The sequence below is a fragment of the Archocentrus centrarchus genome, chromosome 20 (genome assembly GCF_007364275.1).
Source record: "Archocentrus centrarchus isolate MPI-CPG fArcCen1 chromosome 20, fArcCen1, whole genome shotgun sequence".
Classification (NCBI taxonomy): Eukaryota; Metazoa; Chordata; class Actinopteri; order Cichliformes; family Cichlidae; genus Archocentrus; species Archocentrus centrarchus.
In genome coordinates, this window is record NC_044365.1 from 15,693,210 (window position 1) to 15,705,635 (window position 12,426).

General features: G+C 43.0%; 1 protein-coding gene across 1 annotated transcript in view; it reads right to left on the minus strand.

The window, feature by feature from the left end:
- LOC115799370 (disco-interacting protein 2 homolog C-like) overlaps positions 1–12,426 on the minus strand; it is a 71,775-nt gene that overhangs the window by 28,305 nt on the left and 31,044 nt on the right. Inside the window, exons 7-13 of the mRNA XM_030756493.1 lie at positions 11,522–11,668; positions 10,367–10,486; positions 7,891–8,088; positions 6,165–6,256; positions 3,631–3,741; positions 2,635–2,758; positions 1,358–1,467 (exon numbers count right to left, since the gene is read on the minus strand). Of these exons, the coding sequence (XP_030612353.1) occupies positions 1,358–1,467; positions 2,635–2,758; positions 3,631–3,741; positions 6,165–6,256; positions 7,891–8,088; positions 10,367–10,486; positions 11,522–11,668 (902 nt within the window). The remainder of the gene's footprint in view (positions 1–1,357; positions 1,468–2,634; positions 2,759–3,630; positions 3,742–6,164; positions 6,257–7,890; positions 8,089–10,366; positions 10,487–11,521; positions 11,669–12,426) is intronic.

Consider the following 12,426-nt stretch of genomic DNA (forward strand, 5'->3'; position numbering starts at 1 on the left):
ATGGTCACATTTAAACAAAGCAGCGTATACTTCAGAAAAGACTTTCGCTGCCTGATCAGCGAGCAGTGGCCTTCATTTTCATTGATCATCATGTCCAGTGTGTTAGATCTTAAAGCAGATTCTTGAAAACACAATTTTTGTCGATCATAAACATCAAAAAAATGATCCCAGCTGCATTTGAATGATTTAAAGATGTGGGCAGTTTGTTTGTTTTCCCTACAAAAACCACATTTTTTTGTAGCTCCACAGTTTCCCCGTCAGTTGGTTACAGTCCTTTGATGCTCTCTCAGTGGGTCCCAATGACTGCCACTTATATATACACTCAACAGACACTTTAATAGGTGCACCTGTTTAAGGGCTGGGTGGACACAAATTCATTACAACCAAGGTATGCAGAAAAGCATCTCTGAATGCACAACACATTTGAAGCAGATGGGCTACAGCACCGGGCCCACTCCTTTGGAGCTAAGAACAAGAAACTAAGGCTGCAATTCGTACTGGCTCACCAAAATTAAACAACAGAAGACTTCCTGATCTAATATAAACAACATGAAAGCCTTTTATGAACAGCTCAGGCTGGCTGTAAAGGTCAGGGTGATATCGTCATGTCATATTTTGGCCCCCTCGGGACCAGCTGAGCATCATTTGAACACCACATCCTGCCTGAGTGCTGTTGCTGACCCTGCCTTTGTGACCACAGTATACCCATCACTGATGATGGCTGCTTCCAGCAGGATCACACATCGCATCATAAATCCAGTTTCTTTACTACTCCAGTTCACTCAGGTGACCTCCTGTACTGGATCTCAATCCAACAGAGCACCTTTGGGACATATTGGTAGATTCCCATCATGAACTGTGTGATGCTGTCATGCTGATATGGACCAACATCTCCGAGGAATGTTTCCAGCACCTTGATGAATTTGAATTAAGGCAGTTCTGAAGGCAAAAGGGGGTCCAGTCTGGTACTGGTGAGGTGTACCTAATAAAGTGTCCAGCGAGCGTATATACAGTCTATATCAGGAACAGGAAGCAGTTAGTCTGTCTTTATCCAAAGGTGAGAAAAAAATCCAAGCTCACCCACCTTTAAAGTTCACGTGCTAAATTCCGATTTGCTGAAGCAGTGCAAATACTGATAATTGATATAAATGATATTTCTGAGTCTGCCACAGATCCCACATGAAAACACATCCCTCTAACAACTTCATATTTATTCTCTGACAGATACACATATGTAACAAAATATTTCTGAATATAAACATATACAGTATAATAAAACTAAACCTATGAGCATCAAGAGTAAACAACCAGCACAACAGGCCACAGGTTGATTGTGTGTGTCTGTGTGTTAGCTCACCTCTATGTAAGCAGTGTCGTTATTTGCATCTTTGATGTGGGGGAACCAATCTCTGGGAGGTTTGGACAGATGCTTCGACTCTGTTACGAACCACAGCAGCTTCGGCCACCCTGAGGGGAAAACACAATTACTGAGGAGACTGTCGTGATGATGATCTTTGCTGTTGTGTTCTTGGTTTTGTTTAGCCCTAACCCTCCTCCTGATTCCCCCTTCCCACAGCTGCAAACCACACTGGGAGCATTTAGCCTGCACGGGGTCTTTTATTTTGAAAACTTACTCGGTGCTCTATCTGTTCTCTGTGAATATTTATTCTGAGGGCTTTAAGCCAGTCTTAGTCAGATCATCTGTTTCATCACAGTTCTTATTACCACCTTCTTCTACACGGATTAGTCCTTTGTTCAGTTTTACCTTTCATGTATGCCAGGCAATCTGATTGGCCAGTTGCTGCAACAGTGACAGTGCTTCCACCAATCACAGAAGCAAACTGGTTTAACTGAGCCAGAGCCACTACTATTTTCACACCCAAGGAAGCTTGTTTAAGGCTGCTGAATGAAAGAGAATGCTCTCATTGGCACTGAAAACGGTGTAGGAAGGCGATGATAGTAGTGCAGCGAGTTTCACTCACATTTGTGACTGAAAATAAATGCATGCTGTTTGTAAAATATAGAAGCATTAAAAGATGATACAATTTAGCACAAAGGAGCTTTTATTTCTCTCAGCAAAGCTGCAGTTAAGATGGTCGAGCTGCAGCGAGGAGGCAGCGAGGAGGACAGCAGCAGCTTTGTTTCTGTGATTAAAAAGCTGTGATGGTAAAATCAAGAAAGGTTAAACATGAAGAAAAACAAGCTTTGCAGCCGCTCCCATGCACCCCCGCTCTGTCTGATGCAGTTACAATGTAACTGAGTCCAAAACGAGCTAAAACAAAAGCTGTCTGCAGATAAACCAGCAGATTTATTATAAACATTATAAACCTAGGCCCCCCCCCCCAAAAAAAAGTATGGAGGGCACAGGGTGGGGGGGCCTCAGACCATTTATTTTAAAGCTTTAGTTACTAATTACTTCATATAAAATACAAATTTGCTAATAAATGATGTTATTACAGATGAAGCTACTCAGCAGTTTATAAAGTTAAATTAGTTTTTTTCCAGGCCAGTGAAACTCAGTGTGCTCATTTTGAATCAACACCCTCGCTCGTCTCATTGTGCACACTAAGCAAGGCTACCCCCCCCCCATCACGCCTTTACAACTCAGCTATGATTGATGAGATTCCCTCTCACCTTTGAACTGTGGGATCTCTCCTGTTGCGCTCTTAGGAAGACCCTTATGGCAGGCATCACTGGTCAGCGCCACAGTAACGCCACAGCTGCCCAACAGGAATCCAATCTGCTGGCTGCCGGCATCCTGTTGGATGACACGGAAAATAATCAAACTAATTTAAAAAATAAAAGCTGATGCTTCCTGTTCAGATACTTAGCTAATGTTGCAGAGACATATGTTTCTAAAAGATTTCTACAAAAGCATTCAACATGTGCACATGCAGCGCTGCTGCTGCTGCTACTGCGCCGTTTCAGCAGACGAAACTTAAATTTTATGGAAAATCCTGCAGCACGAATGCAGGAGGGGGGAAGGAGTTCAACAGAGGCTACCAACATGCAGCAAAAGGCATTTTCTGCTAAGCAAGTAATCACTGTGTAACCATGCCAACCCCTATGCTGGCCACGATGCTGCAAAGACAAGCAGCTCCGTCTCAGAGTGAGCAGAGACTAAAGCAGAAACAAATACAATACAGGGTGGTGTATATTAAATATTGGCTTCCTCTCAGGGAGCTTCCTATCAAAGACTTCCAGCCTGCTGAAATCTGAAGGTGAAAGATCAGCAGTTGTAGGTGAGTTGATAACAGTGTTTCTCTTGCGATGGCAGGGCAGCAGGAGGGCAGCAGGCGTGTTTTTCTGCTCCCTGTTCAGGATTATTTCCTCAGAAAAACTTGCTGCTGATAAACAGCTGCCGCTGAAGATCCAAAACATTTTATCAACTGTCTGAGGAATCGCTGAGGCCTCCACACAAACACGACTGAAATGAAACACAGCGGGAGTTTGGAGCTCCAGGGGGACGAGGTGAAATACAGATGTGGCCACAGCAGGTCTGTGAAAAATCTAATTACCTAACCTCCAGCAGGGAGAGTAATCCTGCACAGCATCAGCAACAGATGCAGAGCTGCAACGATGGCTAAAGACAGGAATACAAGCAGTTTGATTTGCTGTGTTGTGAAGTACCTTACGACTTAGGGGCACCTCTATGGGAACAGGGACCACCTCCGCTAGCAGACAGCCATAAAAGGCCACCATGAAGGCCACTGGGTCATTGTTAGGAAACACCAACGCCACCTAGGAGGAAGAGGAGAAGACACCGTTGGGGTTCAGAGAATTGAAATCATTTCCAAGGCTCAGCAAAGCTTGTGGCTGAGAAACTAAGACACGGAGTGAAAAGCTCTTTTAGTTTCCAAGCAACGTGCACAAGTTCATCTAAAGTCACCACTGCATTTATTTCTATACTCAGTACAAGTGTGCTAGAATGGCTAATATACACCTCTCAGTATTTATTGGCTTTTCTCTGAGAGCCGGTGAGGAAATGATGACAGTCTCATGTTTGTGCACTGAAGGTGAATCTAGAGCCTGCAGACAATAATTAAAAAGATCATTATTTCCTACACTAAAATATGTCGGTGAGGATAACAGCACCAAGACTGTGCATGTGCATAATTCTTTAAATGTTCTAACAGTCATTAGGTTTCAGAACAAGCTGATCGGCTATTTGTTGACTTAAATGACAGATTTCAGTTGTTTTTCCCAGTGACAGGTAGGTTATAATGGGCTACTCCTGCCAGGAGGTGGCAGTACTGCACCTACAAGCTGTTTACCAACATTAAGCAACCAAAATAGAAGAACACAGCTAGCTAACTACCAGGTGATGTATCATGACAGCGATATATGTCAAACACTCTGTTTGGAACGCCTTCAAAAAGGCGACGCCCAGTGTGAAGCTGGCACGTCACAAGTGTGCTACAACTATCTGAGAGCAGTCTGGGGTGGAGGGCGATCTTCAGAGAGTAACTGAATAGTTCTAAGACTGCAGCACAGACCGGTGTTGTGCCAAAAAGTGATCGTCTGCCAGAAACTGATTTTTGATGTTTCTATGTGCTTTTATGTGTAATGTATATGCTCATATTGGTGAATAGAGCGTAGTCAATAGGATTTATGAAGGGCTTAGATATAAAATGAAGAAATGACCTGTTATTCAAGTATGTTTATGACTCTGCATTATTGCACGTACGTATAATAAATCCAGTCTTCTTTGGTCACTGAAAATATTTTTAGAGAGTGTAATGTCATATTTGTTCTGATTTCTGCTGCCCTCTTGACCACATATCTCTTTAAAAAATCTGGCCAATCGCAGTTTTTACTCTGATAAATAAAGAATATATAAAAGTCTCTGCCAAAAACTGATTGCAGCTTCTACCTTGTGACAGAAATGTTGTTTGTTACTCAAAATGACTTGACATCATTCACGAGAGATATGTTTGACATATTTTTCACAGATTATAGATCAGCAAGTCATTTACAACAGTTTAAATATGGGCAATCATTTTCTGGCAATCACTTTTTGGCAGACGATCACTTTTTGGCACAACACCGGATCAGCCATCAGAGAGAACGACACTTGTTAAGTGCGTCCGGCATTGGAATCAGCTGATCCTCCTGCACTGTGGCTGTTATCCTGTCTGAACTGAGACTGTGCTCCAGTTTAGAATAAAACTGCTTTTAATAAAAACGGTTCAGAAAATCGTTCCTACTGTTCTTTATCAACCTTTACAGCACGTCTGCTTACTGTCTGAGCACACCTGTCTGAGCACAGCTGTCAGGAGTCCACACGTTTCTGTATTAGACCTCGTTGCTCTTGGATTTATAGCGGACACATCATTTATTCCTGACATTTGCTCAGGACACAGCTGAGCCAGGACATTTTGCACAATATCAAATTTGACTTTTAATGGTGTTTTTATTGTAGATTATATTATTTTATTCTTTATCCTGCTGCTGTAACATTGTAATTTCACTGGTTTATCTAATTAATTAATGGGACACACACAGTCCAGTTTGATCTCAGGCACACATATGGTATATCTGCTGTTACAGTGGTTGCAGGCACAATGAAAACACAGTGGCGCGTTCTCCATTAACCGCTCCAGGATTCCTGGGTCTCCCACGGTTTTCCCATTGGATATTCTGTCCTTCTCTAGAGACAGAGTATAACTGGTACTGGTTTTTGAAACGGGTGCTGCTGGTTTGCACCAGCTGCATTCAAAGTGGACAAACTGGAGCTGTAAATATGTGATAACATCAAAACAGCAAAAATCCATCCATTTCATTTGTGTTTGAATGATGTCCTCATCTTCTATTGCCATCCCAGCATTGCATTTTTGTAGCAGTAAGATCTGTCATATAACAGAGAACCACAGGAGGTCAAAAGCACCTTAAGTGCAGTTTGAAAGGTTTCTCTCTGTGCTGAGCTGCAGGTTACAGCTCAATATTTAGCTTACAGATACAACAGTGGCATCTTAATCCTCAAAGATTAAGGTGATATAAGAGAAGCTTTATAAAATACAACAATAAGTACATATGCCCATCAATATATCAGCAAATATTTCATTTTCAGGCTTAATAGATGAAGAAGCCAACGTGGCTGATCAAACTAAGGGCTGGAGTGAAGTGAAAAGTGCGAGCTGCGGTGGTGGGCGAGTGTGACTCACCCGATCGCCCGGTCGCACCATGGGCTCCTGCTTGCTGCCCAGTTTGTGGAGGATGTTGTAGGCAAGCTTGATGCTGCGAGACCACAGCTTCCCTGCAGGGAGCAGCACACAGGATATGAGGGTGTGAATGAGAGAGGGAGAGAGACTGAGATCGTGGTGAGTTCTTGCAGTTCTATTTTGAGGAAATACAGTCGATAAGGGAGAAAAAAAAACTGTCTGAAGTGATGACATTTAGGAGTGTTCAGCAGCGAGGAGAGGTCACTACTGACGTCTGTCGAATGGATGGATTATACTTAAAAGCAAGTGTCTGAAACACAGTTGGTGGACAGGTGCAGAGGAAAGAGGAAATCATGTAAAACTGTGGGGGGAGGGTACATTCCTGCACACTTTCAGTTTATTAAAAACAGAACACTCTTTTGCATAATTTGATTTCCCTCTGCACCCTCATATGCTGTTACAAAGGCTACAGTTACAATAAAAAAATTGGTAAAAACCAGCTTGAGAAACGTGAAAAACAGGTCTTAAGATGTGACCCAGCCTTAAAAATCCCCAGATACTGATTCGATTGAGCATCCGTGAGAAGCCCAATCCACAGTGGCCCCATCGCACCTCCCACGGGACCCACAGGATCATTAGGCTGGGGGATTTAATGGCCCGTTCTGGTCGGTGTATGATTTGGAAAGTCTCGGGGAGTGTCTCATTACGGTGGACATCAGAGGTTCTCAAAGCTGTGATGACCGAGTGCCAATTAGGAAGAAAAGCCGGGCACTTGAGCTCAGGCCTCTATAACAGTGGATGAGGGGCATCACTCTTTTACATTTAATTAGTATTTGCAATGTGTCTGCTGAGAGTATGGTGGTTATTTTTTCACTAGTCTATACATATGTTTTTGGCATGACTAGATACCAAGTGTTTGCTGTGATGACTACAATAGTGTAACAGTCCTGGGCCTTTATCCAGCATTTTTTTTAGGTTTGAAATTCTTCTGTTGTGTTTCCCAGTTTGCTCTTGATTCTTAGTTTGTTATGTTTTCTAAGTGCTGTTCTTTGTTATTGTACAGAATTCCCATTTCCTTTTGTTCTCCCGGTCATCCCCACATCCCTGCGTTCCAGTGCCTGTTCTGTCCCTCTGTGTCTTTGTGCCTTACCTCGTGTGTTTTGTATTGAGTTTTATTCCCAGTGTTGCGTAACGTCTGCGTTCCTGTTTCCTGTTTTACTTTCTCAGTCTGTCTCTTGTGCTCTTGTGTCATTAGTTTGACTTCCTAGTCTCGTCTGTTGTTATTACCTGCAGCTGTGCTCCCCACCTGTTGCCTGTTGTCTCGTTACGGTCTGCTCTGTGAGCCCTGCTTTGGGCTCAGATACAAAAACCCAACATGAATCCTAAAGCACTACAAGGAGCACAAGGAAGAAGTAGAGGGCAAACAAATGATCTCATAAAGAAAAGGGAAAGGAGGCACCACACACGCACACACACACACAGGGTGGTGGTGGAGAAGGAGATCATTCTTCTCAATGATTTGTGTTTGCACTAGTTTCTCTCTGTCAGCAGACTTCAGTCTATCACCTTCTGTTTGTGAGAGTGGGGATAGGGTGTCACTAGAGTTGTTGACATGTTCTAAGATGCTAAATTATCCAAAACCAAAGAAGAACAGACAACAAATAACCTCGAATGTATGAACTAGTCTGACAGCAGGACATGACTGAGTAAGCAATAAGCGTCTGGTTACCATATGTGAGCACGTAGAGGGGCTTCCCTGCTGTGTCCAGGCTAGTGAGGCAGGGGGCTTTTGGGGAGATGGTTCCCCAGCGTTGGAGTGCCGCCTCCAGAGAGGGGGGCCAGTTAGTGACCACCCCCAGCGGCTCTCCTCGCACCGGCATCATCTCCGCCCCCTCTGGCCGAGGTTGGTTAGGGTCGGGCTGCTGGACTGGAGGAGGAAGAGGCACATAGTTTCATGAGCGCACAGCTCACAAACTTTTACTGTTAATTTGATGTGAAGTGCACTCGTGAAAAAACACAGGGAAAGATTTATTAACACAGACACACTGAGTGGAATGTGAATAATAATCAGCTGATTTACTTTTAATATTGAGTTCAGACTGCAGAGCGCGGCAGCAGAGGGGAGGGATTTGTCCAGATTCAATCTTAAGCCATTGCCATAAAAAATGGAATCAGAGTCAATTGGAAGTCTTAACCGCTACATCAACCCCAAGCTCAACATTATCTCAAATGATCATAACACACATGTTTACAACACAGTGCAAAGTGACTCCAAAATATGATTTAAACGACCACAAAACTGGACAAAAGTGTGAGGTTTTCCCAAAGAAGCTGAGCAGAAATGAGGAGACAAAGAGAAGCAGCAGGAAGTACTTCTGTGCTTTTACAATTTCAACTCTTTCAAGATGATAATCTGTGTTCTCTGTGAACCTCTCATCAGTTTGGATGTTCAGAATAAGACAATTCTTATTGAGGACACAGGTGAAGATTTGGTGCATATATGCTCCCATTGTACAGCATCTTCCTGTTTCCTGCTAAAGCAAATCTGAGTACACTGTTTTTTACTTTGTAAGGGCCTGTATGGAGAAGACTGTCTTTGATTGAGCATGCTGATTGTCATAAACAAATTAAAAGAAACAGTTTGTAAAGGGTAGCTGATTATTATTAATACTGCAATTTATAATTTGACCTGCATATTAAATTCTGTGTGAGCCACAAGAACTTCACCCCTTTGTAGAGTTACACTAAGAAGCTTCAAATTCAGTCTAATGCCTGTTGGCATCTTGATTTTTTGCAGCCAAAAGTGACCATATTTGCATAAGAGGTTGGAGTGCAAAGGTGAACTGCATCCATAAACTGCATGGCTGCAACATACAGATGCAGGTATCAGCTGTAAGTAAGACACTAATAAAATATGAACTTCACTAAGTGAAACTGAAGCAGAGCCTTCTTACATGTTATGTTAGCACCCACATACATTTTTTATAAAGGAGGAAATCAGCTGCACTGACTAAAGCAGCTTTTCATATTAGTTTTTAACATGGCAGCCTGCATCAAGTGGTGCAGTTTCGGGACTTAAATGCTGGTTTCATTCTCACATATGTGTCCTGCTGTCTTTCAAGCAAGCACCAGCGAACATCTCTCGCCTCTCAGACAGAGGCTGTAATCACATGTAAACTAACTTTTATATGTGAGCTGCCCGACTGTCAGCCTCTTCCTTTCTCTGTCTCTCTGGGGTGGTAAACCAGCTAGAATTAGAAAATCAGTATTACAGTCTCCTAAGGATAGGGGAGGATTTGCTCTGCCAATTTTTAGACACTACTATTGGGCAGCTAATATGCAGAAGCTTTTACTCTGGATGTGTGATGAGGTTGATTCGCTGCCTAGTTGGGTACACTTGGAAAAGAGTATGTCTCCGTTTTCTTTACCCTCACTTTTATGCTCTCAACTTCCATTGCCGCTTTTAAATCTAGCTGGCTGCCCAGTAGTATTAACCTCCCTGAAGATTTGGAATCAGTTTAGAAAGCAATTTGGACTTTCAGGCCCTTCCGCTTTGACATCTATTTATCGAAATTGTTCTTTTGAACCATCCAGAGCCGACCCGGTATTTCGAATGTGGCATGAGAATGGGTTAAAATCTGTTAAAGACTTGTATATTAATGGAATATTTTGTACATTTGAACAGCTTTCCACTGCGTATAATCTCCCAAATAATCATCTTTTCCGATTTTTCCAGGTCAGGGACTTTGTTAAAAAGTTGTTTCCTCATTTTCCTAATCGTCCCCCAGAAAACATGTTAGAGTCCCTTCTTTCTACTGACCCTGTAGTTAAAAGATGTATTTCTCTCTTGTACAAATCTATTTGGTCAACATCTTTATCAACCCTTACTTTTTTTTGGCCTTTTGGTTTGGGGTGGTGGGTGGGATATGGGCATACAATTTTTGTACACTGTATGTTTGGGGTTGTTAAAGTTTAAAATGTTCTATAAATAAAGTTGGAAAAAAAAATGCTTGAGACCTGTAGCATTAACATTGACTTTGTTAATTCATTTATTTGCACTCCTGAATGCCAGCTAACCCCTCAGTGCTGAGTTTGCATGGTTAGATGTACTGAAGCTTCAGCTGTGGCCTCGTTGCATGTTTAACACAGAGGTTCATTAAATGACTGTATAAAATGAAGAGATAGACACAAACACAGGTTCTTACCTTCCAGCAGCTCATCAAAGTCATCGACAAAGAACTCTCGTAGGGGGGGTCTGCGAGGCTGCTTCAGCGTGTTCACCAGCTGCTGGATCTTAGCCGACACGCGACTGCTGACTGGAACACCTGCGAAAGGCCCAGAGAAAAAGGAAAGTGGTGACCTGAATGCATTTGAAGATGGTCATGACAACAATAATGAGCCTCCAGTGTTACTGAGACTAAAACACTGCCTGTGATTTAAAACGTGGACCGAATATAAAAGGGCTTTTCCTGCTCCTGACTTTCTGTCATATATAAGCACGGCTAAAAAGCTTCTAAAAATGAGGAGTCAGTCCTGTGAGCCAAAGGTTTAGGCTTCAGATTGCTTTAAACCACAGACTGTACATAAAAGATGGACATGGCCAATGTTAACCATTGGTTAATGAAATATTATATTTTTGAAGCTGGAGCAGTTGGCCTCTGGAGGCCATTAAACAGAAACAGAGGCACTTCCAGGACATGATGTCCATGTTTTACAGTCTATAATCTAAATGCTCCATTTCAAATGTTTTTTCAAATCTCGGTTCTGTATGATGTCATGCAGAGAGGATGTCCCTAACAGCCTCTCGGACTCAGTTGGCTTAAAAGGGGAGGAGCTAAAACAGCTTGTTTCAGACAGATGATGAACTGAGGGGCTGGATGAAGGCCCGTATCAGGATTATTTTGAACTGTGAATCCTACAAAGCTAATCTAGTGCGGGCCAATAATAAGTGTATGAAGATAGAAATGAGCAGACTGGTTTCCCTTTAAGGCACTGAATTAAAAACTCTGCATTTCTGGCACCAGGCTCTGCTGAGTGGACCACAGACTGTGGCTGCTCTGAGCAGCTCTCAGTTCTCTAACTGTGACTGTGTGATTGTGAAACATGCTGAAGGAAGAACAACAAAGGTGCTCTGTCAGCTCTGCTTAGAAAAATAAATGGTAAAAAAGTCCAATCTGTTCTTGCAGGGGACTGACATCAACAGAAAGCATGTAATTGGCTGGTTCTCTGAGGCACTGGTCCAATTTGAGCTCACTTCCTGATTAAAGAGTTGCTATTTTTATCAGACGGTCTTCAGTATTTTTATTCAGAGGCTCAAGCTGGGAGCAGGCTAAAGGTGTGACGTTGGCGGTGACTCCTACCATCGCCTGTCTCCATGCGCTCCGCGTTGCCGTACTTCTGCGTGTTCCTGGCAATGGTCCCCATATTGGCCATGTGGTGACGCTCGGTGTGGGAGTGGGACGAGTCCGACGAGTATCCCGTCACGTCCGGCGGGGCCGAGTGGTTCTCTGGGAGACAGATGAAGAGAGAGAGAGCAGAGGGAGAGCTGAAACAGACAGCGGTGACTCACTGTTCACCTTTATCACTGCTCTGTTTGTCAAGTGCCGTGTGTTATAGAGTCCACGGGCAATTAGACACGTTCTGATGGTCATCTTGTTTCACTGCTAATTTGGGTCACAGCCCTGACAAACACAGGAGTCAGCGAGGTCTGGCATAGCTGCGCTTCAAAACACAACTTGCTGCATATACACAAGTGTAAAGCTTTTAAAGGAAACCGTCTCCAAACATCCATAACAACAGGTTTTTTTGTTTTGTTTTGGGGGGTTTTTGTAGACTAGCCTGAGTATTACACAAAACTGCAGCTCGGCATTAATTCGACTTCAGTCGTTTCTTCCACATTTTGTTGACAGGTTGATGACAGATGTTATCAGTGACGATCCCAACCCTAAAGGCCTTTACACACTGGACATGTAAAATACGTGCAAATGTTTCTTGCATCAAAAACATTTTTCGGACTCGCCCGTTCTTAATTCACACCGACCGCGTTATTTCACAGGACAAATTTGTGGCATTTCCTTTTTCGGATCAAGTTCGATTTTTCCGACATTTCTCCTGCGAACAAACAGATCTGACCAATCAGAGCGCCACATTTGGCAACACAAGGTCATATCTCAAAACGTGCATGGATACACTGAATATACAGCGATGTGGGAACAGTAAAATAATACTGTTTTAACTCAGACACAGACAGACGCTGCTCCAGGTC